This window comes from Pleuronectes platessa, chromosome 3, assembly GCF_947347685.1.
Source record: "Pleuronectes platessa chromosome 3, fPlePla1.1, whole genome shotgun sequence".
In the NCBI taxonomy this organism is placed as follows: Eukaryota; Metazoa; Chordata; class Actinopteri; order Pleuronectiformes; family Pleuronectidae; genus Pleuronectes; species Pleuronectes platessa.
Window position 1 is genome coordinate 25,397,902 of NC_070628.1, and position 26,635 is coordinate 25,424,536.

At 39.4% G+C, this 26,635-nt stretch overlaps 2 protein-coding genes across 5 annotated transcripts; both read left to right on the forward strand.

The window, feature by feature from the left end:
- LOC128437333 (equilibrative nucleobase transporter 1) lies at positions 1-14,920 on the forward strand. Of its 4 annotated transcripts, none has more exons than XM_053419441.1 (15): positions 1-134; positions 6,342-6,534; positions 6,753-7,006; positions 7,374-7,503; positions 8,701-8,747; positions 8,836-8,912; positions 8,983-9,075; positions 9,158-9,297; positions 9,389-9,492; positions 10,356-10,496; positions 12,088-12,195; positions 13,427-13,613; positions 13,760-13,883; positions 13,983-14,095; positions 14,441-14,905. In XM_053419441.1, the coding sequence occupies exons 3-15, from the start codon at positions 6,814-6,816 to the stop codon at positions 14,544-14,546; spliced, it is 1,563 nt and encodes a 520-aa protein (XP_053275416.1). In that variant the 5' UTR covers positions 1-134; positions 6,342-6,534; positions 6,753-6,813; the 3' UTR covers positions 14,547-14,905. The 4 variants fall into 4 exon arrangements, with proteins under 4 accessions (XP_053275416.1, XP_053275419.1, XP_053275418.1 ...); XM_053419443.1 differs by having other exon boundaries at positions 12-134; positions 6,427-6,534; XM_053419444.1 differs by lacking the exons at positions 7,374-7,503; positions 8,701-8,747 and having other exon boundaries at positions 14,441-14,920.
- Positions 14,921-18,339: 3,419 nt separating this feature from the next.
- LOC128437561 (equilibrative nucleobase transporter 1) lies at positions 18,340-26,347 on the forward strand. Its single transcript, XM_053419773.1, has 12 exons — positions 18,340-18,618; positions 19,689-19,815; positions 20,552-20,598; positions 22,308-22,384; positions 22,517-22,609; positions 23,156-23,295; positions 23,391-23,530; positions 24,077-24,220; positions 24,349-24,456; positions 24,543-24,729; positions 25,384-25,507; positions 26,025-26,347. The coding sequence occupies exons 1-12, from the start codon at positions 18,429-18,431 to the stop codon at positions 26,172-26,174; spliced, it is 1,527 nt and encodes a 508-aa protein (XP_053275748.1). The 5' UTR covers positions 18,340-18,428; the 3' UTR covers positions 26,175-26,347.
- The last annotated feature ends 288 nt before the right edge of the window (positions 26,348-26,635 follow it).

Sequence of the window (26,635 nt, forward strand, 5' to 3'; positions counted from 1 at the left end):
AGGCCTATCACCTGTCTCATTCTGGCGCATTGACTCTCTATGGCTGTAAAGACAGCTGAAAGTCCCGTTATGTTTGGAGCTATAGAAGATCAGCCACATATTCACAATCGATTACAACAGATAGTTTCTGAACGGTAAGTTACACCGTCCTCGTGTTTGTTCAAGTTTAAGCAGGACAGTAACGGCCCGAGTTACAGTACGGAGTTTCAGTCAGTTACACTGAGCAAAGTGACACGGCGCGTCAGAAGAAATAAAGCGTAACCGCTGGTCTCGAACAGTGACGTTCTTGGAGGAATGAGCACGGACACATTATCTTTTAGTGCCTCTATAGTGCTGTGTTTCTTCAGTGATGGTTGTTGTGGTAAGCCTGTGGTTGCTAACAAGCTGCTAGCTCTGCAACAAGTCTGCTTGGTGTCGCGTTCGGTGTGGACAGTTGGTGGTGGTGGAGGTGGACTGGTGACCCCCTTCAAGTTATTACGGATGGTAAAAGCCCAAAACATTTATTTTACACAATATGGGCCCTTTAAGAAGACATTATAACACATGACAGGGGCAAGTGTCAAACTATAAAGCGGCAAAGGCTTATTTCTGCTGCTTTAGACTGGAAGTGAATTTGTCATCAATTAGTAACATCATCAACCACTTTGTTATAAATTATTATAGTAATAGTAAACTGTAATTGTTTCCCATTTAATGTTGTTTCTTTGATTAATACGACATTTAACTTAGCCAGTGTAAAGATGGTAAACAGGACAATTATATAGTTCAATACAGAGTTACAGCTACATAACGCCATAACAGAAGGGGGGGGGGGGGGGTATGGCGTGATCTTCCCTGCATGAGTCTACCTCAGTCTGCCCTCCCCTTCTCTACTCTTCTCATCTCATCTCATTATTATATACCAACCCACTGTCCATCCCTTTACTGGCTATACTAGTCCCATGCACGGACTTTACCACTACATATTCTTATATATTTATATACACTACCGTTCAAAAGTTTGGGGTCACCAAGATAAATTCGTGTTTTCCATGAAAAGTCACACTTTTATTTATCGAATGAGTTGCAAAATTAATAGAAAATATAGTCAAGACATTGACAAGGTTAGAAATAATGATTTTTATTTGAAATATAAATTTTGTTCTTCAAACTTTGCTTTCGTCAAAGAACGCTCCATTTGCAGCAATTAGAGCATTGCAGACCTTTGGCATTCTAGCTCCTAATTTGTTGAGGTAATCTGTAGAAAATTCACCCCACACTTCCTGAAGCCCCTCCCACAAGTTGGATTGGCTTGATGGGCACTTCTTGCATATCATACAGTCAAGTTGCTCCAACAACAGCTCAATGGGGTTGAGATCTGGTGACTGCGCTGGCCACTCCATTACAGACAGTTCACCAGCTGCCTGCTTCTTCCCTAAATAGTTCTTGCATCATGTGGAGGTGTGCTTTGGGTCATTGTCTTGTTGTAGGAGGAAATTGGCTCCAATCAAGCGATGTCCACAGGGTATGGCATGGCGTTGCAAAATGGAGTGATAGCCTTCCTTATTTAAAATCCCTTTTACCTTGTACAAATCTCCCACTTTACCAGCACCAAAGCAGCCACACACCATCACATTACCTCCACCATGCTGGACAGATGGCGTCAGGACTCATCCAGCCTCTTTTCACCTGTTCTGCGTCTCACAAATGTTCTTCGGTTTGATCCAAACACCTCAAACTTTGATTCGTCTGTCCATAACACTTTTTTCCAATCTTCCTCTGTCTATGTCTGTGTTCCTTGACCATATCAATCTTTTCTTTTTATTGGCCAGTCTCAGATATGGCTTATTCTTTGCCACTCTGCCTAGAAGGCCAGCATCCTGCAGTCTCCTCTTCACTGTAGACGTTTACACTGGTGTTTTGCGGGTACCATTTAAAGAAGCTGCCAGTTGAGGACCTGTGAGGCGTCTATTTAACCGGGGCCTCCCACTTCTCTTCTACTCTGGTTAGAGCCCGTTTGTGCTGTTCTCTGAAGGGAGTAGTTCACACAGTTTCTTCGCAATTTCTCGCATGGAATAGCCTTCATTCCAAAGAACAAGAATAGACTGGCGAGTTTCACATGAAAGTTCTCTTTTTCTGGCCATTTTGAGAGAATATTGGAACCCACAAATGTGATGCTCCAGATACCCAACTATCTCAAAGGAAGGCCAGTTTTATAGCTTCTCTCAGCAGCTAAACAGTTTTCAGCTCTGCTAACATAACTGCACAAGGGTTTTCAAAGGTTTTCTAATCATCTATTAGTCTTCTTAGGCGATTAGCAAACACAATGTACCATTAAAACACTGGTGTGATGGTTGCTGGAAATGGGCCTCTATACACCTATGTAGATATTTCATTAAAAACCAGACGTTTCCACCTAGAATAGTCAATTACCACAATAACATTGTAAAGAGTGTATTTCTGATTAATTTAATGTTATCTTTATTGAAAAAAACAGTGCTTTTCTTTGAAAAATAAGGAAATTTCTAAGTGACCCCAAACTTTTGAACGGTAGTGCATATTTTTTTTTCTGCTGTTTTTATATATATATATTTTATTGAACTATCCACTCCAGCAGCACAAGAACACGTTCCTACTGGACACTGACACAATCACATCATTACATTACATTCCTGTATCTGTAAATATGTTCTCCATATGTGATATATGTATATATGTCAGTGATGTGTTTAAGTGTACAAGCTACTGGATGATCTGAATTTCCCACGGGATTAATAAAGTATCCATCTATCTATCTATCTATTCAACATATTGGTCAATCAGGATGTAACTACTTATGTTCAGTTTGGAGTGAATAATTCCTGACAAACAAGTAAGGGAAGATCCTCCATGTTGTCTGGCCCTTTCTATTTCCTTTAGCACTTTACCCTCTACATCAGGGGTCTTCAACGTTTTTCAGGCTAAGGACCCCCAAACTGGTGGAGAGATTGAGCAGGGACCCCATACTATATATATTCTATAAAATTGTGTTTTATATTAAACTGGGCCTAGTGCCATATATAAACATAGCTATCCTGCTATTGTGCATTCAATACTAAACTATTCAAATATTACACGGGTTCATATGTTCATGTTTTTAATTAAAACATGTGCAAGGTACAGGGTGGCCATGCCACTGCCATTTATAAACATACATCTTGCATACAACACTGAGCTATTAAAGTAATTCACAGATTCATGTTTTTATTTTAAACATACATGTAGAAGAGACAGTGAATCCTCAAGCCATCTGTGAACGTGAGATGTCGGACCCTGATGGGTAGCACACAACTTATCTAACCTTGGACAGATAGAGGTTGTCAGGCATAGGGTCATATCAGCCTCACAATATGTTGGATGCAATTTAAAGTCATTTAAATTTGTGGGGGAAAAATTGGTTGGAAAAATTATAAAAAATATAAAAATTGTCTCAACCAAAAATGTTGCGACCCCCCTGCAGTACCCCAGTTGAAGAAATCTGCTCTACATTCCAATTAAATCTAAATATTTTCTGCGGATATCATGTCCTGCAAATTATGTATTTATCCTAATCCTGGAGCCGTTTGTGTTTTACAAGTATTGAATTAAAACAATAAAATATTTTTCAAACCAGTCTTAGGTCAATGTCACAGCATGGGAACAATGTTTTTAGCCTAATGCTAATGCAGGGAAAATACACTGAAAGCACATATGCATATATATATATATATATCTTTAATACAATTAAATACAAATGTTTAATTGATGTTACATATTTAAAAACATAAAAAATAGGAAACAATAGAATTGATAATAATAGCTTACATATGTACACAAAATATTTATATTCTACTCATCATGTTTAACCTCGTCATTTTACAGTCGCATTATGAATGGATTATTGTTTTACTATCTCTTTATAGTTCTAACCGTATAATTGTATGATCATCTTGTCAATCAATAACACTCAACTGTAATGAAAAATTCAAACTTTTGGTATGTAAATATTTTAACAATGTAGCCCATATGGAATAATAAGTTTGCATGCAGCATCACTGACTGTATTTCGGTGTATTTGGTTGCACCGCAATATTTTTACCAGCAGACGTCAGTATTTGTGTGTCTCCAACTTTGGATCAATTTTCAGTACTACTGGTTAAGAACCCTCAAAAATACTTTTTGGGTCTTTAGAATTGAGATATATTCTCATTCCAAAAGTTAATGTCGGGGTCACTGATGGAAAATCTGTATTTTGAGTGTTGAAATTAATATGGGGTTAAACTTAAGCAGACAGTGCACACATAAATTAAATCTTAAAGCATCAGAAATGTTTGTTCTGGTGAATTTTTGTGTAATATAATTTGGCTGCACATCATTTTTTTCATAGACATCAACATATCTAAAAGGTTTGGCAAATAACATCATACTCTTCGGAACACAAAGTTGCTAGCAAGCCTTGGTGACGGCCTTGACATCTAAGTTTTATTAGACTTAGATGTGTAGCATGTGTAGCCACAGCCTTACCACATGCCTCCGTTGTCCTTAAAACAAAGGAGAGATTCCAGAACTCTGTCTCTCAGGGTCCTTCATCTTCTCAAGTGTGAAACCTGCCCCTGGACACAACTTTCAACCAGTATTGGTCACTGTGTGCCACAGGACCCATGAGGTCACCAGGCAAATAAAAGCCCTGTTACCCATCTGATAAAGTCTTACTTATCACTTATCCCGGAGGAGAGGTGTACCTCTCCTGCTCACCCAGCCAGGGAGACATTCTCCCTACCCAACCCCCTTTCGACCTCCAAGCAGGCCTGCCTGAAGTAGACTGCTAAAACTCTCCAAAAGGCTGAAACACAGCCTAGCTAAGAATTTCAGCACGAGCAGCCACGACACAAAGTCTTACCAGCAGAACAACAACAGGAGCCACAAACCAGCAAGACCATTTCACTGGACTTCAGACAATATATCAAAATGGAAATTTCCCCCCTTTTCTACCTCCCAGTGTCAGAGATGACTACACTGAGGTCTGTCACGCACTAGTAGAGGAATTCTCTATTACTGCTGAACAGATAACCGTAATATTTTCAGCTTAAAAAATTAAACATTCCAGAGATTATTTCAGACGTTTGAGGTATGTTCACTTTTGGCATGCTTACTTTCAGGGAAAGAACACAAATTAAAAAAAAAAAAAAAAAAGGTTTTTTTCCCCCCCAAAAAAGGAAAAAGTTTTAAGAATATACAATACTGCAAAAACGACATTAATAGAGTAATAGGGCCCTTTAAATAGCTCAACAAAACATAACTATTGAAAATAAGGCGAGAAAAAAAGGATGTCAACTCAATTAACAGACATTCGAAAATGAGCCATAAGGGCAACATATACAGTGATGCACAGTGCTACTAGTGTTACTACTCTAACAGTCACTATGCATTACTATTTTGGTATTTGTGGTTAAACCGCTGGGCACGTGCACGCGCACGCCTCCGGAGGAGCTCGGTATGCGGCACGCCTTGACGTTTTTTTTTGGGGGGGGGGTTGACACACTCCACCTCATATCCTTGTACATGTATTTGGAAATGCTTTTTTGAGAGTACATCGAACAACATGGAGGAAGGTAAGACACCAAAATGATATTCAGTAACAATTAATTAATTGTTTAAAAAATAAAACAAAATCCCTTTTCAGTCAGTAACTGTGGCAACACTGAACATATACTAACTAAACTCACACAGGGGAGAACTACATATTGTCGGGGCAATTCTGCAATTCCACTCTGACAACGAGGAACGAGACACAAATCTCTTACAGCATTGTCACGCTTTAATGCTCAGAGCATGATGCACAACACCAAGGTTGATTTGTAATATGCACACCGATCGGAAGCTGTTCTTTCTCCTTGTACATTTGGCTCCTTCCTCCCCTGGTTGAGTTTGTTTCTAAGCCAAAGGTCAGGATCCTCTGATGATGTCAAGGCAACAATGCAGTTGAACAGGATACAGCATGATCAAGGTTACATTGTATAAGATTCAATCATGACCAATCGAAGGGGAAATAAGCATGATTAAATTGTGCATGGTCAAAATGTTAAATTTCCTTCACAATATACAGTTACTGTATCCCAAAGCAAAGATACTCTTTTGCTATTTTGCTAAACCAGGAAGGTGAACTCCAGGCAGGTAATTCAAACAAAGACAAATTAATTAATACACTTTAAACCGACTATCAAAAGGAACAGGGAATATTACTATATTAAATATTAATGTATGATTTTAAGTGACTGCTAACTGTGCATGTTGGTATGTTATTGTAAATGTTAATTCCTTTATACCTGTTTTCTCTGCTTCAGTTGGGAGCAGCTCCGCCCTTCCAGACTCCGGGCCGTCCCCCAAGCTTGCTTCCGTAATTTCGTGGCGCTTCTCTTGTCATTACAGCGGCTGTGAGATGGCTAAGGTGCACAGACAGTGTATAGGTAATGATCAAGATGGAACATTTGTGATATCGGAATGAGGATCTATTGCTGATCACAGAAAAAAAAAAAGGTAAGGCTTGTATTGTTGATGTATATATACAAAGGTTATGTACAATTTAATTTGATAAACTGATCAACTGGGATTAACACTAACTTTGACAATCTATGTAAGGCGGGTCTAGATGCCAGGAATAAAATCTGTAGAAGTAATTCCAGCTCCACAGCCAGAAAACTCTTCTTAGAATAAACAAGGTGTGCCTGTTCTTCTCCCTGTGATCTTTCTTTTAGAACTTTTTACAGTTTTACCGCAGCACTTCACTCTCCTGGCTCAGCAGAAGCATTTGGCAACATGCTCAGAAATCAAGGGGGAGAAATGAAATTACAACACTGGTTGACACTGTTGTCGGGGCTGGTGGAGAGTTTGTTCTTCACAGGGATTGCCTATGGCTGGGCTTCTCTTGTGTTTGTGCTGAAAGCTGACGGATACTTCGCTGCATACTGCACCAATGCCACCAGAGATGAAGATTCTGCTGTGTATACAGGTATGTATGAATTGGTATAATTAAATTTACAGAAACATGCATAGACATTCAGGCTACACAACAGCAATTAAAACTGTTCAGAGATCATTGAATACATAGAGTTTTAGTAGAAGGGCAAACAAAAGAAAACCAGCTCTTCTGAATGATCTATTCAAATATTCCAGTAACACAACGCAGTTGGTTTGTAGATTTTAGTTTCCCTGTACCACCTCAACTAAATGTCACTAGACTATAAATATCTATTATATACCTGGTGCCTTAGGGCAAATATACATTTTTATTAGGTATAAGGTTTCTGAGTTTAAAGATTAGATGAAACAACACGCATGTATTTAACCATTATTAAGTTTTTCTTTACTCATTCCAGATTGTAGTGGTCAGGACGAGCACTTCTCTCAGGTCTTGTCAGTCGCTTCTATTGCCACCACAATACTGCGCTTCCCCATTGGATATGTTTTTGACCGCTGTGGAACCGCAGTTACAAGGATAGTGGCAATGTGAGTACACCATCAAGAAAACTACCGTCAAGTTTGCAGTCTTTGCACGAGGCAGTTTTGAAAAGACTTGCTCACTGGCATATCTCCTCAGCAGCTTATAGAACTCGGGCACTGGGAGGTTTCCATCTCGTGTTACGCAACTTTCGTGTCCTGTAACCCCAAATGCCTGGAGTAGTTTTTATTAACCAAGCAGCATATATAGATCACTGTCTTGTCAGGCTTTTAAATATTGAACAGTCGAAAAACACAAAATAAACATGTCTCTTTCACACATTGTCCCTCTGATGCACTTCTTAGCCACCAGCTCACTCACCACAAAACTTTCCTCAATAATATTGTCTCCGTCCGAATGTAGTCTTCGTAAAGCTGTTTATTAGTTATTGTACAGGTTTTTCTTCTCTTCTCTTAGCAAATAGACACAAGACCACTTTTTTTAAAACAATCATATTTTCACTGCCCTTTGTCCTGAAGACATTCTGATCATTTCCATTGCTAGAAAACATCCTGAATTAATGGGAAATGTGTAAATTTTACTGATATATCATTTTAGCTCACCTAGAGGGGAGCAAATGTAAAAAATTTCCCACTTTACCCCGCTCTCCCCTACAGACAGTCCTCCCTCCAATGTGAAAGGAGGGAATTGTAGGTACACTGAAACTAAGTCCTTTTCCCCAGTTATTGTGTGTGTGTGTGTTATTCTAAATATGTACTAAAAACTAAAGTAACATAGAAAACATGCATATTGTGGCATAGATTCCTTTGCTGTTAATGCTCCCATGATAAACACAATTGGTTTCTTATGTTATATGCATTTTCTCTCTCTGTCATGGCCACAGCTCTCAAATGTTTGTAAACCCCTCAATAGGAGAGTTTTTGGGCAAGCCCAGTTTTGGTTGGAATTGTATTTGTCTGGTTGAGCAGAAATTAAGACTATTGGAAACACCTCCGCTCACTTCCTTATTGGTTCTTATCAGTCACATCTCCAGTGGTGAATGCAAAGTGTTCCACCTCACTGTCTTCCCAATTTAAGAGATCCCTGCTGTTCCTGGTTTGAAGAATTTTGCTACTATACAACCAAATCAGGCAGAAAATCTGTTTCCTGTTTCCGCTGGCACACACATGTCCAGTGCGAATGAATGGTTATATGATAACCAAAAATCCTAACACTCTCATGATCATGAAATTATCTGCCTGCAGATCATTGTACACCACTAGCACACTGCTTATCACACTGTCAAATGCAGGTATGTTGTCTTTTGTATTGTATTGTGCCAATACTGTAATCAGAAAACATGTCAGCTCTCTTTCCATTTATCTTTCTTTCACACACAGATACGTCTGTGTTGCTCTACCCAGCTTTGTCAAGTTTAATAATTGCTGGAATGATGCTCTACATCACCAATGCTCAGGTGTGTGGTGACCCAGTTTAAATATTTCACCTCACGCAAGAAGCTCTAATGTGGTAACCTCTCTCTGAAGGTGGGGAACCTGTTTCATTCCTATCGCTCCACCACAATCACCATATACAATGGAGCATTTGAATCCTCTGCTGCAGTTTGTCTCATTATAAAGGTATCGTATTATATAGTGTTAGGCTCTTTGATTCTCAATCACACAATTGAAAGGGCTCACAACCTCCTCCTCCTTTCTCTAGTTGCTATATGAAAGAGGAGTTTCCCTGCACACATCTTTTCTCTTCCTCACCTTGTGTAACATTATCCACTGCGTCCGCACCATCTTCCTGATGCCCAGACGACATATCCCCTACCCACTACCAGAGACATACACTTACGGGTCAGAACAAACTGCATAATCCGAAGTGATTTGAGCCATTAGTTTGTTTCTGCAGCAATTTAACTGTTCTTTCCTTCACCTGCTATGACAGGGTAAGCTGTACTGTACAAAAACGAAAAAGAAGACGGGAGGAGAACGACACAGTGCAAACATTTAAGGAAGGAGATGCGGAGAAGACTGAAAAGGACGAGAAAGGTTACTTTTGAGTCGTTTTTTTACAAACATCCTACAGTCCAATAACATATAAGAGATAACACTGTTTCTTTTATATGGACATGAAGCTAGTGTCATGGTCCAATATGCATTGCTGCTTTGGCTTTGTTGATGTGTCATTCATGGCTGTGTCCAAAATCACTCACTAATCACTTTGTAGTGAGTTGGCCTCTTTGGAGTAGTGTTGGAATGTTTTGGGAATATTTTATAACTCTGTGGACTCATTGTATACACCTGTGCATCATGAAAAGTAATGTAATGATGGGCACTAGCTGAGACGAGAGGGCAGTACTTCTGAGCCATCTTTCTCCGGTGATTCTACTCCTTATTTTTATCGTAAATATCTGAATTATCGAGAAGATTAAAACATTCAGGCTTATATTCAACAGAATTGTGTCGTCTGTTCCCTAATTATCCTTGCAGTAAAAAATGTAAAAAGATGGGAGCACATCTGCACATATAAACTCCCAATTTACCTTACAAGTATTATTACTAAGTAAAAAAAAAAAAGCATTTATTATGGGATTTTCCAGAGTCTGCATTGTTGTTGTTATATGTCATAATCTTACAATGACATGATAACCAGCACAGAGAATAATTGTTTTACTCTTTTGCAGATGAACTCTATGGGGTCGTGAATGATTGGGTGATTTCAAATAAAGCCAATGTCTGTCCTTTCCAGTAATTATAGGCAATGTGGGAAATCGCTTCCTCATGTAGATGCACTGTGTACAGCAACATATCTTGAAAAAAATATCTTGTAATGTCTAAGAAATTACAAGAACACATTTTTCATCTGAAAATTGAGTTTCCTGTTTCCAATCATCTTGTTTCTCAATCATCAGCCACTTTCAGGAGCTGTGTGTTTTCATGGCTCTTCTTCTGTCACCTGGTGTGGGTGGTCACCATCATCCTCAGTCAGTTCATCTTCTTAGCCAACGTCAACCCCATGCTCACCCGGCTGGCTGATGAGGACCAAACCGTTGGTGAGGTGTAATGAGCATTTCCAGGAGTGTAACAAATAAAAGTTCCCTCCTTGTTTGAATTTTAGGTTAAAAAGACATGTGGTTCCATGCACTCAGCCTGGAAGCTGAAGGCTCTGCCTCCATTTCTAGTCTTCGAGACTCTAGGAACCAAAAGTAAACCTTCAGGATATTGAAGATTCACTAACTAATTAGTTTATCTGGCTCCATAGATACATAAAGCAGGGTGTTATCTGTGTAACAATGGAAATCTATGTAGAACTTTCTGATAATGTTTCCTAAAAGGAAGCAAACATTAAGTGAAAGTTATCGGTCCAAGTACAGAACCTTGTGGAACTCCATGATTAATTAATATGTACGTGGAGGAGTGATTGTTAACATGAACAAAGAAGTATCTACCTGATAACTATTAATTATGTCTAGTGCTGTTTCTTTAATCCCAATAATATCTTCCAGTATCTGCAATCAAATCTTTTGATCGAATGTGTCAAATGCACTAAGATCTAGCAAAACAAGTACAGAGACAGGTTAAGACGACCATTGTCTGAGGCCACCAGAAGGTTGATTGTAACTTTCACCACTACCTTTTATGTATTATGATCTTAATCCTGACCTTAAGTTTGCAAATGGTTCTTTTGTAATTAATCACAAATTGGTTACCACAAGCTTTTTCAACGAGAGGGAGGTTGGATACAGGTCTATAGTTAGCTAAAAATCTGGGTCAAGAGTTTTAACGAGAGGTTTAATTACAAGATTGAAAGCCTGTGGTGTGTCAATTTTTATTAAATAATATAGATTTATTTGATCTGTTTATTACAGGTAAAACATCCGTAGTCATAGGACCTTAAAGACAAGTTGGTGGTTTGGATGAGAAATGGCTAAGTCTTATACAACTAGTACCAGTATCTAATAGTGCTAATACTAGTATCTCTTTCACAATGGATTCCGCAAAAACAAAGCTGACTGCAAAAAATGCAGCCGAATATCAAACAGGGATAAGTTCGCAAGACAAATATAACTTAGCAAAAAAAAGTTGTATGAGACAATGCTTAGGTTCAGATTGGAGGGTTGTATTGACTAGGGAGGAGTGTGGCTTGAGAACTGCTCAGCATGACTGTCAAAACAGAGGAGTGCAGATGATCCTGAGGCAGATGAAAAACCAAGGGTTAAAGTTCAGTTGTGTGGGTACAATAAAAAGTCCTTACTGAGGAAAGATGATTTCTAGTGAGGTTGGCAGAAGTCCATGTTCTGGCAGAGTAGGTGTGAAGATGATTATAGGATATGGCGCAAGTTCATTGTAGAATTGGCAGGAGTAGCAGGAAGTATAGGAGGTCATTCCTAGCCAGCAGCACACACTAAAAGGAGTCACACACAGAGCGGTGGCGAGGCAGCTACACTCACAAACTCCAAAAAATTACAACACCATTTATCACCTGTGTGTCACCTGATATTTTTAGTCTGTGTCCACGTGTTTAGGAAAATGTCATCCATTTGTAATGTTCATAATTTCCACTGGCTCCACAATTTGTGTTCTTTACCACAGCTTCTTCTTATCCAAATTAAATGTCCACTTCTGTCCTCTGCCCCCCTCCAGTCAGTCACTACACCAACGCATTTGCCATCACCCAGCTGTGCGGGGTATTGTTTGCTCCGCTCAGCGGCCTCCTCATGGACAGACACAAGCACAGACCTCTGGCTCCAGGTTAGTTACATTTCCTCCATATTATACTGCAAGAGAGACAAGGCTAAAAACATACTAGTATGGATGTAGCCTAAAGCTTGGGGTTACATTTTAACCAAAGCAAAACAAATCTTTGAAGGAGACATATGATGCCTTCTCAGAGGGTGTTAAATAGTTTTTTTGTGATATGTAAAAGTTCTACAAAGTTAAAAAGCTCAAAATATACAGTAAAGCTTGTCTACCCCACAAAAACACAGCTCTTGGAACACCTTGTCAGTAGTCTGGTCAACTTCCAGGGCATTGTAATGTCACGTGACATCATGATACCCCATAATTGCATCATCTGGTCTAGTGGAAACTGTTGACCAATCACAGAGTGGGCCAGTTGGCCAATCAGGGAAGCTTCAACGGACAGGAGCTAAAACCAAGTGTTTCAAACAGAGGCTGTATCAATGAACAGTCCAAGGAAAGTGACGTTTACATTTTCTTTGTAATATCCCAAATTAAAATGATAGAATAAGAGTTGGATCTAGGACTGGGAAGAGGTGGACAATGCCCAGCCAAATTGGTCAACCTTATTCTGTGCCATTTCAATCTGCCAATCAAGTTTATTCCATTCGCCCGTCAGAATTCCCTCATTTCTGAAATGCTGGTTGGAAAAGGGCTCTTCTATCATCTCCTCTCCTGGAGCGAGGCGGAGTGCTCAAACACACACTCACTCACTCACTCACCCACTCACACACACACACACACTCACACTTCAGGTGGTGTCTAAAAACCAAACACTACTCAGAGAACAACCAAGCCAATGTCTCCAGGTTTCCACAGTTTGTTTATTCTCTAAAGCGAACAGGGCTGTTGAACTTGTTTTTCTACATATTTAAATTAATGGCAAGATATCCTTGCACAGTTTAGAGTTTTAGTTCTATTAAAAACAAAAAACATATCCAAGTTGTTATATTAATCTCTCTAATAGGACAAGCTCTTTAAAACTTTGAAAAACACTCAATACTATGTCTACTGATTTGAAAAGGTGCCCAACCCATATTTATATTTACCCCCCCCCCCCCCCCCAATCTGAGCAGTCTCGATCCGGGCCTGAAATGAGTATGACATGTCTCCTTTAAAATCAAATAAAAAAACTAAAATGAATATAGTCAAGTATTCAGTGTTGAATATCTATGATCTCAGGCTATTGTCCTACAATGACTTCACAGTTCTGTTAACCAATATCTTTCCTTCTGCTTCTTAGGAGAAACAAGTCGAGAGGCAGATCTGCGTTCTGCTCCTCTCGCCCTCCTCCTCAGCTGCCTGCTGTGTTTTTTCTTCTGTGTGTGTTTCACCTGTCCTGTCCTCCCTCTGCAGTATGTCACCTTCATCCTGCAGGTCTTCAGCAGCTCCTTCTTCTACGGACTCCACCAAGCCTTCATCAGCATTGCGTATGTGCACATTCCTTCAATTCTGCCACAGACAATTCCATCAGTGACATCTATCTTATCAATCTGATACTATTCTCCTATTTCTTTAAACTGATCTCTCCTGCTATCTTCCCCTCTACCACCCATGTCCTCTGAATCTCCTGTAGCTTCCCTGCGTCTCACTTTGGGAAGATGTCCGGAATGGCAATGTCTTTATCGGCCTTGGTGCTGCTTCTCCAGTTTCCTTTGTTACACCTCATCCAAAATCAGTTGCGTGGTGACCCGCTCTATGTAAGTGTCCATAGCTTGTAAGATATTCTATGGAAACAGTTTAATAATTAGTCCCATTCTGTAACCAGCCCAAACTTTAATTCTCTCTCCTTCTTTAAGGTAAATATCGGCATAACCGTGGTGTCCCTGCTCGCCTTTATTCACCCAGTGCAGGTCAGCCTCTACTGCAGAGAGCTAGCCAAGCAGAGGAAGAATTCACAACTTACTCAACAGTAAGTATCACCTTTTCCGAACTATTGTCTGAGGACGACACTGTGTTGGTGAGGGGCGGCTGTGGCTGACTAGTTTTATCACCCACAAGGTCTGGCAAACATTGGGGTTAAATTAAAAAGCAGAAAGCCGATGCGTTTCAGCCAAGTTTTCCACACGGACTGTTTACTCGCAGGCAACCAATGCTGCATGTTCAAACTAGAAATAGGAAAATATCTACTTTTATTTGTGCCAAGTTAAGATTGCATCATGGTTAAAAGACTGCTTCATCAACCATAACTGTCAATTCTAATCTTCTTTTATTTATTTTTAACATCTGAGTTTCTCTGTTTCCTTTCCACATTAAGATCTCTCAGATCCTCTGACCATGAGGCTGTCCCTTCGTCGAGTCTGAGGGATAAGGACGAAGCTGGAACATCTAACCATTTAGAATCAGGTGTTTGCCTAACATAGATATATTTAAGGGTAAACTGAAAACCAACACATTTTTTCTCAAGCCTTTGAGTCTCCTGAATTTTTCAGCCTTTTATTGTATGTTGTTTGATTCTTGTGCATCTTTTTACACATTTCATCTCTTTTTTGTAAAACACTCTGGTCAACTCAGTTTATCAAATGTGTTTTATGAATAAACATGAATTGAATTGAGTCATGTGTCAGTATTTAAGCATTGAAGCTCATAATTGAGGTCAAGTTATTTAATCAGTTTCTAGATGCAAGGTCCACGTTCTTTTAACTGGTACGTTTGATTTTAAATGGACATTTGGTGCAATAAAATAAGGTGAAACGTTATATGATTATGATGTTATGCCCCTGCAAATTACATCGTTGGCAAAAGATGGCAATCTGCCTTTCCGATATATGTTGGATTCATTCCTTGATAGTGGGAGGAAGAGACGTATTGTTTGTTCTTACATTCGGTCTATGTTAAAGCTGCATAATGGGATTTGTGGGGGCAGAGTAACTGCAAACAACCATGTGAAACAAGTTGTCACTTTCACAGCAATAAAGTTGACTTGACAATCTGACAAATTGTTGTTAGCAAACTGATGACGTCCAACATGGGAACAAAAGCACCTCAACTAAAACAAACCCTTGATCGGTACTTGATCACAAAAACATAAAAGGTTTGAAAAAGAAAACCGACACACCCAAAGCTCCTGTTGAAGGGATATATTTTCCAGTAATGTTTCAAGCACGAAGGCTCTTCCTCAGGCTTCTGATAGAAAAATAGAGTCGCCATTTAAAATGCACTCAAACCTTTGTGAAAGCATCCAAAGATGTATCCGCATTGCAGAATATATACTTATCATAGCAGATATTGTATTAAATATACATAAAAAAAATGGCATCCAAAATACAAAAATATATGTATAAAATTCATGCTGGTATTCAATAACAGGGTCAGGCTAAGCAGCTGTCATGAAAATTAACTATACGAGGCGTCTATGGGGCCATAGTCATCGCAAATTGTAGCAAAAATGTTTCAAATTGATTTTCACATTTTCAAATACGATTACATATATAGATTCTTATACTTATTTGCAGAAACGCGTTCAATGATAAGTGTATTTTAAATTGTGACTTTACAATGACTTTGCAGCTCATTTATTTAACTATCCTTTATTTTGTCGGGTTATGTTAAAGCAGATGGAGCCAGAAATACAGAGCAAAAAAGTACTAAAACAAAAGTGTCCTTTAATTAAGGCAAAATCCAAACAGGAAAAAGATAGAAAGTAAAGTGGAAAACACACAGGGAGCAAAACTTCAAAATAAAACAGCAAACTGAAGCACAGGGAGAACACAAATCCAAACACAAGGATAACAATGGTAAAGGTAAAATAAACAAGAAGCCCATAATCAAAACAAAACACTCTTCATTCAAGAGGAAAAGTCCAGGTAATGAGTCCAGAGTAATGTCATATTTTACCAATTAGTTCCCATTGAGATTCAATATCTCTTATACCAGGAAGAGCAGCAATAAATTAAAATAGTCCCAAAATTTGAATAGAAAGGCAAATAGCACAGTGTACTAAAATACAACTACCGATTAAAAACAAAGAAGATAAATAGAAACATATAGGCATCTGTGTTTAAAATGAATTATACAAAATGATGGTACCCTGTAAATCTCTGCTGTGCACATATGAAAGACAAACTCCGGCTGGCTGCAGGGAGCAGAGTCCACGCAGAAGGAAATATTTGGATCACCTGGAAATAAGAAAACAAACATCATCTCACGTGGGGGTCTGCAGCAGGTGGGTGTATGCAGTGTGCTATTTTACAACACGTTTTAAGTGACTAGAATGTGCCATGTGTCACAACGCATAGATTTAGCTAACTAATCTGGATTACAGTCAGCACCGTCTGCGCAGTCTGTTCTCTTGTTGTGGTGTGTGGAGACAGATCAGGGACATCTGACTGAAGCGTCTGCAAACTGAAGGTTTCTGTGTAGAAACAAACTATGTTTCACTTCCACTAGCTGCAGGATCATCTGCTATGTTGTTTGTGGTGAGATTGTGACTGTGATGATCCCTCCAACATGACAGAGTTCTGCTCTTCATCACGGATGATGCATCCTGCATGAAAAGGTGAGATGGTCCAACTTAACAAGCAGAGGGTTGCAGTGTTGTATGCTGTTTATTTGAATGTCTCTAATGACTTCAGTAGAGGTAAGCTAAATGTAATGTATACATTGTAGGCTCAAAGTCACAGTTTAAAATTGCTGCTGTATCTTTTGTTCACACTGAGCTTGGACTTTTCCTGAAATTTAAAATGCATAATGTATTGTCTGTGAATGGTCTCTCATGTTTAAATGGTATAAATTAATTTTTGGTGCACAGAGCTCTTTTAAAAAGATCTCGATCACAGTGGACCACCTGAGGAAACCCACCAAATATCAAAGATGGTCTTTTATCTATAGGTACCAAAATGTTTTAAGATAAGATGAGATCAACTTTATCGATCCCACACCAGGGAATATGTTACAGTAGAAAATAGTTAAAGAGAGGTTAGGCAAAGAAAGTGTATGTAAAAGTATAGAAAATTATAAAATAGACAATATAATAGAAAATAAAGATACTGAGAATAAATTCATAACATTTACCTTTCACGACAGATGGAAATATTATTTGTATAGAAAAAAACTTGAGAAAAGTGCATTGGAACAGGGTGATTAAAGGACGTATACTGTTTGTGCATGTATGTACACATCGTGTAGGCAAAATGTTCATAAAGTATCAAAATAAATGTTTGCTTTTTACTCAGAATGTTCACTTTCAACCTTCACATTATCATTATTATTATTATTATTATTATTATTAATAGTAGTAGTAGTAGTAGTAGAAGTATTAGTAGCAACAGATGTTGCAGTAATAGCATCATTGTTCGATTGATTATAAGATTGCAATATTTAATTGGTAGCATTTGTGGTTGTTCAGTGCTGTTAGTTTTCAAATTATTATTATGTGTACAAAAAAGAATCTGTCAAGTGGTATAAGAGTTAATAGTTAAATAGTTAGAAATAGCTTATTCAAATAAATCTTGTAAGCAAAGTAAACAGAAGATAAAAAGTGCAATGTTTCCTTTCTTTTAAAATGTAGGTTAATCACTTGAATAAATGTACTCAGTTATTTTCTACGTGGCCTTATTCTGTTAAATAAATGATCCGGATTAATATTTCTAATAGAGTGTAACTGTTAAGCTGAATTCATAACAGTGCATTTATATGCCCGTATTATCTCTGTTGTAATCTGTCCGAGCAGAGGTTCCTACATTCTCTCCATAATTCACTCAGTGTGGATTAGCTCCAGAATTTTCTATAGAAATGGTTGTCTCCCTCCCGGATTATCTCTGTCTTAGTTTATTGCCTTTAGAATATGAATTAGTTGTTCACACTATGAAATCCATAAAACTACATTTTACTAAACCAATGCAATTTCCCCCCTTTATTTATCACTGTTTGAAACACAGTGGCTGTACTTTATTTTGTCTGTGTTTATCCAGTTACACCTTGTAACTGGATCATAATGCTTTGTGTGTGTGTGTGTGTGTGTGTGTGTGTGTGTGTGTGTGTGTGTGTGTGTGTGTAACCATATGCTGTATCATCTTGTGGTACTTATGCTGTAATATCTCCCTCCGACCTGCTCTGTTTTTGTTCGGTAGAAAGTTTAATCCAGCATAGACCCGTCGTCCCCCGGTTGAGCTGAAGGTCAACTCAATCTGCTCAGCCAGGAATTAAAGGAGGAGAAAAACAGAAGAGAACAAGTGAGACCACACTTTAGTCCCGGAAGAAGAATCTCATACTGGACGATCAGCCCTGGAGAGAGGACGTGAAGCATGCAGGGATACACGGTTGGTACCAGGTTACGCTACCAGCTGACTCTGGCCACGGGGATGCTGGAATGTCTGTGCTTTGCCGGTGTGGTGTTTGGTTATGCCTCCCTGGTGTTTGTGCTGAAGGAGGACGGGTACTTCAGTCACCTGTGTGACACTGTCCCTGGCACCAACGGCACGCTGAGCAGTACAGGTGAGCATCTCTGGTATTTAGACGTCAGAAGTGATAATGCTGTTGGGATGCTTATTCAAGTAGTCATCCATTTTTGTGGATGTCTGCTTGAATGAGTTAGAGCGTATTTCTCATGTAATATGTTTATTTTCATGAACAGAAATCATCACTTGATTATTAAATGAGAAAGAATATATAAAGTATTTACTAAATCTAGGCACTCACATCTTCAAGGCAAAAAGTGCAAATACTCCCAAATAAAGCTGTGTCAATGCTACTCCACCACTTGGGTCAGAAATACAGCCAACACAAAAGCACACACGCACCTTTGACATAATTAACCTCTGCAAATGATGTCAAGAGTGTTTGGAAATGGTTTCTATCACAGATTGAAATCGATAACCTGCCAGTCACTGCTACCTTATTTGCAAAGATGTGTGTTGTACATCCCAATACCTCTATCCCGCTGAGCGAGACTGGCCATGAGACACAGAGCAGGGCTGTTTGTTATGACTATCTCCCTTATCAGTGAGGTCAGAGCTCTCATACACACCAAAAACATAAGACCTAATGATGGAGAAAAAAAAATACATGAAGAAGTTAAAGTTCTCTGACAATCTCAAGCCAAAAACAGCAATGTTTACTGGACAAATGGAACTTGAACTCTATTCTGCTACTAGTTCTTCACCAGCTATCTGCTAATTCTGTCTGTTGAACATTTTCTAATTTATCTATAATCACATTGTACAGTCTCATTCGTTCACTGTTAAGATTTATTTTTGCAGTAATTTACTTCAATACTGAATCTTATCAAAATTGCATGTAACATATGACCTACTCTTCTGCACATGTAAAGCAACCTACAGAGCAAGATCTTTTCTACCAAAGGGAAAACAGTTTATTTGCGGGCCGCTGCACATTATGGACAAGTATGAACAGTGTTTTGAACCTGAACACACTTGCTGTGATGTTCACATCAGTTTGCATCTGAGTGGCTAAAAATTCCCCCGAAACCAAACAAGTCACGTCTTCCTTTCTCCTGTTTTGACTTTATAATGTATTAATTATCCATCTTTGATTTTGTCTCACAGACTGTAGCAGACAAGATGAGAGGTTCTCTCTGGTCTTCACCGTCGCCTCGTTCCTCAACAACTTTAATATCATCAATGGCTACCTGTTTGATCGATTTGGCACCATGGTGACCAGGCTGCTGGGAATGTGAGCTCTTTCTCTCTGCAACCATATAACTCCACAGTTCAGGCTGCAAAAGTGTATCAACTTTTGTATTATTCTTAACATATTGGTTGTCCAACCGTAAGTTATCTGACAGATAAATGCTATCTTTTAAATCATATATTCTTAAAGAGTGGTTTAAGAGACTTAATCTACACCTCCGAGAGCATCCCAAGATAAATGGTTTGGAAGTTAAGGACATTGCTCTGGCCTCAGATTTAGCAGTGAAGGCAAGAAGCACATCTATCATTCTGCTTTATGGGAAACACTCGGGCCTGTTTGAGTTGCTATAAACCAATCAAAAGTGTGAATTGGGATGCAGAGATAGTGCCAGTGGGGAACATGTTTTTGGTTAAAATTACTCACTAACAAAAACAGCAGAAGAATGGGTGACCGACTTTGCACTGTCGACAAATCTTCAAGACTTCTAGCCATTTTATAGTGTAGGTTGCCACTTCAGAGATTGTCATTGTTTACTGTAGTAGAGGGGGATTTTGAAAACTGTAACAGACAGATAGCTGAAGTGAGGAGAATACTACTAAGACACGTGGCCAGTGACCCACAGTTTACTGTAAGTCAGACCAGAAAGAGGCTAATTCTTTGAATTGATGCACACGTTAGATCATGTGACGTAGCGAATCAGGTTGAAGGGCAACCAGCCACCACCACCCCGCCCAATATGGACATGCCTGCTCTAAATCATTTTCTTGTCTCTCTCCAGATGTTTATACACCACTGGAACCCTTCTTGTTGCCTTCTCGAGTGCAGGTAATTACACGCAAGAGCCCACACACGACCTGAGGCGATGGGTAACATCACAAAATGGGTCAGCAAACTGGGAGAGATACATAGAGGGCACGGGGTCAGGGGGTCAGGGGTTCGTCCCCCAGAGAAAGATTTTAATTTAAACCAAATGTTATGTTGTTGTTTTTTATTCAAATTCACCTAATACAGTATATAGCTAAACTAAATGGACAGAAAACGAAGATTAGAAGAATGGTTGTTTCATTATATTTAAAAAAACATTATATAACCTAAAATGGTAGTAGGTTTCAGACTACCAGGTCATCTCAAGATCAAACTAGAACAAACAAGGGAAATGGCCTCACAACACGTCACAATATGATAAGAGTAAACAAACCTGGTTAAATCAGGTCAAATCTGAGCGTCACTATTCTCAATAATCAATAAAGTTCAAATTCTAACAACCGTCTAAATCAGGGGTGGGCAAACTTTTTGACTCGCGGGCCACAATGGGTTCTTAAATTTGACAGAGGGGCCGGGCCAGGACCAGATGGATGGAGTGTTTTTTTCTGAACTAATATAAATGACATAGAAAAATCATTACATGAAAGGAATTGGCCTTAAACAAGTACAAAAGCATTTATTTGCAAGGCAATTTAAGAAAAACCTTCGAAGAAAGGTTTGCTAGCCTTTGCTATTTCGAATGCCACCAAAAAACTTGCCTTGGTAGTTGACTCTTGAATCGCAGTTTTCGCTGAAAAAAATGTTGCTGAGTCTGTATATTAGCCGCCAACCTCTGAGCCGTAGCCGCCCATTCTTGCGTTGACTGCTTGCTAGCGTAGTTAGCATGCTTCATAGCAAAGTAACGGCTGATGTTGTACTCCTTGAAAACTGTGACAGTTTCTCGCCATATTAGGCATACAGCCTTCGATAGGACTTCAGTGAAAAAGTATTTTGTTGTCCACCCCGTTTTAAACACTATGCAATCATTGTCCACTTTTCGTTTCCTTGATCCGCTCATTTTACAGAAGGGCTCACAGGGCAAAGCAAAAAAGTGAAGGGAGATCATGTACCCACGCTCCCAGTCAAATTTAATTTAATTTTTATTCAAAGCGACTTACAATAAGTGCATTCAACACCGAGGGTACAAACCCAGAACAACAAGAAGCAAGAAAGTACAATTTCCTCAAAAACTACAAAGTGCTATAAGTAAGTGCTTTTTTAATATTTGAACAAGTTCGGCAGGCCGGATTAAAAACCCCAAAGGGCCATATACGGCCCGCGGGCCGTACTTTGCCCATGTCTGGTCTTAATCCAGTTCTACCTTCTCTTTTTAAACACTTGTTGTATTGGTAGCTGTTCTTTTGATGCTGACAGTTAAATTTTTTCGTTTGAATTTACTCTCTGTAATACCTGTCCTGAAAGTGAACCTGCAGCTCTCTATGAGACAATGACCTCGTAAACAATGATGAAAGCGCAGTGCAGATGGCTGAATGAAAACTGATATCATTACACGGAGCGATTCACATATTAAAAAACATATATATACAAACCCTGACTAAAATATTGCTGTTAGTGTGGTGAAAAATGAACTCACAAAACTTTGTCTCGATATTTTTTTAGAGCTAAATGTGATAAACTGTCGCTGTTAACGTTAACATGTATTAATCATATGCTTTAACTGATCTGATGGATGATAAAGTGCGATGACTTTATCTTCCATTGTCCTGTAGCATTTTCAGAGCTGCTTTTTCCAGCCTTGCCCTGCATTGCTGTGGGAGGAATTCTGCTCCTTCTAACTAACATGCAGGTGAAAACTCCATAGTGTTCCTGTATAGTGGGTATGTCTTAGCATAGAAGCACACTAATTAGACACCACACACTAATGAACACTTCAACGTGCTGAGAGCTTTGTATTGATGAGTCCGATCTGTATTTGAAGGTGGGAAACTTGTTCCCAGTTCACCGCTCCACCATCATCACGCTCTACAACGGTGCCTTCGACTCCTCCTCCGCTGTGTTTCTCGTCATCAAGGTAAAACAACGAGGCTGTTCAGTGTCAACATTATGAGGTTTGGGCATTTTTCATTATATTCCTTGATTTCTCAGAGAATAATTCATGGATCTTAATTAAAAAAATTGTTTAGGAGACTGATATTTATGAACATGTGCAATTTGTGTAGAGGCAAATAAAAATCTGGATCTATTCAATCGAAAGGTGGTTTCATAAGGGGACTGTTGGGCCTTGGCGGAAGAATACACTTTACTGATTGACATTCTAGTTCTGGATGTATTTCAAATTGCTCTCTTATTATATTTGACACTGGTGGTGGTAATGTTTGGCTTTAACTCTTGTTTGTTTGGTTGCAGTGCAGCATAATCTCAGTCAGAGATCTGTATAAGGTTGAGTATCAGACAGCCAAAATATTTTACCCACAACTACGGTCAAAGCACATTTTACAGATTAGCAGCAGAAATGTGTGGATATACATCATACCCAGTTATATTTGTGAATTGAAATGCAACTGAATCTGTACCTCTTTGAAATACATGTATATATTTATTTCCGTGTGTTTTCCAGGTTCTGTATGAACAAGGAGTCGGTCTTCGCTCCTCCTTCCTTGTTATGTCCATCTGCAGCATCGTCCACCTGCTGAGGACCTTCCTGCTGATGCCCAGAACCCACATACCGTACCCTCCACCACAGTACTACACCTATGGGTGAGAACATCACATCAACTTTGGGACTACAGTCGTTCATCTTCTTTGTTGAGACATGAAATGTATAGCTATTCAGCGTTTTTTCTGATGCTCAGGCTGAACTGTGGAAAGGCCAACTCTTACAATGTGGAGCAGCTTGAGAAGACGAGGGACGGTGCGATGAAGGACAACACAACACCCGCAGCTGAGGATGGGACAGAAGCCCAAGACTCTGCAAAAGGTACTCAACCTGGTTGTTGATTTCTTCTCTTCAACATCCACAGACTATGGTTGGATGATTACACTGTGCAGTACAAGTCATAAAGCGTTTAAAGATGTTACTTGAGGAGCACGGTTTTCAAAACTAAGAATAGCATGTTCCAATGCAGAAAATAACCAGAGGAACCGCTGACAATGACCCCGTGCTCTGAGCTCCCTCCCTTCCCTCTGTGAATCTCCAGGAAGCTGTCCTATATTTGTTCTTATTGAAAATGAACACAGAGTAATATTAACCTTTAATAGTAATCCTTACAGCTTTAAAAAAAAAACATCTTCTCAGCACTAACAAACTAAAAAAATATATCATATTAAAATAATTATTTAAATATATATATACAGTTCAATCATTCATTGACTTACTTATTTAACCAATAAACCATAAATACCAAACAATACATTTTTAGAACTTTAGAAGAAAAATTGATTTAGAACGTAATTTTTTTTTTTCATGTGCTACATGACGATGAGATAATCTACGAAGCCAGTTTTCATCTAGCACAGACTTGATGTCTCATGTGTTTAGCGACAAGCTTCCGGAGCTGTGTGTTGTCTTGGTTCTTCCTGTGGCACCTGCTGTGGCTGTCCATCATGCAGCTGAGACACTATCTCTTCATCGGCACACTCAACCCCATGCTCAACCGCCTGGCCAACAACGACCCCGACCTGGGTAACTGACATCACTCTCTCTCTCTTTTGATTCTCTCCTCTCCTTATCACCACCCAACACAAATCCCAGTATCTCCATTTCAATGCTTCTCTCTGTGGTTGTTTCCCTCACACCACATCTCCCCACAGTGAGCCAGTACACCAACGCTTTCGCCATGACCCAGGTGTGTGGAGTGCTGTGTGCTCCCTGGAACGGACTCATCATGGACAGACATAAGGGAAAGCCTCTAGCTCCTGGTAGGTCAGGGGCCAGTATTCCAACTGCATGTGTGCGTGTGAGAGAGCAAATGCACTCACTTCTTCTTCCTTTTTCCCTCCTGCAGGAGAGAGCGAGCAGGAGGTGGACCTGCGCTCCTCCTCTCTGTCTCTGTTCCTGACCTCCCTGCAGTGCCTGCTCTTCTCCGTGTGCGCCACCATTCCCCACCTCCACCTGCAGTATCTCACCTTTGCTCTACAGGTCCTCAGTCGCTCCTTCCTCTACGGGGGAAACGCAGCCTTCATTAGCATCGCGTGAGCAGCCATCACATACACAAAGAAAAAAGCTTTCAAACACAGCAGAAAACACAAGTCTCGTTGAGGCCACATAGTGTTTGGTTCTTATTGACAGTGACGTGACATGAAGTTCTTTGATCACTCATTTTGCAGTGTTTTTAGCTGTGGCTGTAACTTGATCTTACAGTTGCTTACCTTGCTCTTGATTCGCGTACGAGTGATTCAGAGAACTTGCTGCATTCCCCAATTTTCTAGTATTTTGAACTTTCTTACAGGTATGAGCAGATATTATGAGTGATCCATTAGTCTGCTGTTATTTATTTATTCAGATAGATACGTTTTTCCACTCGTGTATCGTATATGTAATTAGATTGGGACCATTCTAAACAAATATATACATTAAACCTCATAATTCGGTTTAACTCTGCAGTTCGATTTATAAAATAATCCTAAATGTATTAATTTACCTGCTAAATGTCGAGATGGTCAGGGACACAACTCCTTTGTGTGGCAAAATGATGCAGTTAAAGTCTCAGTCTTGCACAATGTGTGCACAGAGATGTTTGGTTTGACTTGTCAATTGTTAATTGTTAATAGTTGCCCTGGAAGCTCTTTTCAGATCATGAACCAGTTGACTGATGTTATGATGTTTCGACTCCCTCCCTCCTTCAGTTTTCCAGCCTGTCACTTTGGGAAGCTGTACGGCCTGCTGATGTCCATGTCTTCTGTCGTGTCTCTGCTGCAGTACCCCTGCTTCGCCCTCGTCACAGGAACTCTGGATGGAGACTCCTTTTATGTAAGAGCGGTTGAATATCAGAGTCAGCTCTAATAAGTAACAGACACCTGAGTTTTTTCTGTCTTGGTTTAACATTAGCAAAATGTTGATGTCCTTAAGTGTCCATTTTGGTTCATGTTTACCGCACTCAAATCTGGAAGTGGCAGGAAGGTCAGTCCGAGTCAAAGACTGCACGTGTGTCCTCTACTGGAATCCTTCAGTGGCACACGTAGTACTTAGCAAGTAGACCTAGCCGGTTGCCTTGATGTATGTGAGGTTAAACAAGTTTAGTGTGGGGCTGACACAACATTCCAAATTCGCCCAAAAGTGTTGACTTATTAGTTTGACGCATGTCCCATTTGCTGACAAGGTGTTGTTTATGACCTATATATGCAATAGAGATGCTTTACATTTGGGAAGTTATGTCGTTCATCTTTATATAGTCGGAGCTTTAGGCCTACAAGCAAAATTAAACTGTAATAGTGTAACCGACATCACAAAACTTAGAATATTAATTATTTTTGTGTGTGTGTTCCAGGTTGACATTGCTCTGACTTTCCTCACGCTGCTGGTGTTCATCCATCCTGTCTACGTCTTCCTCCACTGCAGGAAGCTCACTCACCACAGGGCGTTGAAGGCGCAGACTGAAGCCGCTAATGGCTCCAAAGTGGTTGAAACCATGCTGTAAAGGGGTAATAATGCATAATGTTTTAACCTCTGTCTAGATACTTGACTTTTCAACTTGTAAAACACTTTTCTGTCTCATCTTTTTCATTTGCGTAACTAGAAAATAGATCACGATACATTTTATAACTTTTTCCTATTGCGTTGATATTTTGAACGTTTTTATAGAACAGATGCACACGCTTTTTTTTTATTTGTAAAAATCCAAAAAGCATTCAAATGTTTGACCAACATTGTATTTGAGCGCTTAAATGACATTTACTATGCAGTATACTGTTAGTTTATATATGTAACGACAGTATACAATATACAAATAATGGACTGTGTACCATGTTTATACACAGAACATAGGATGACCAGGTGTCTCTCTTTTCAAGAAGCATTTTTATCCCTTCTGCCATATCCCACAAACTAAGATGGTGTCCCGCATTTCGACTGGCTCTGGTTTCAACGAGTTACGACACT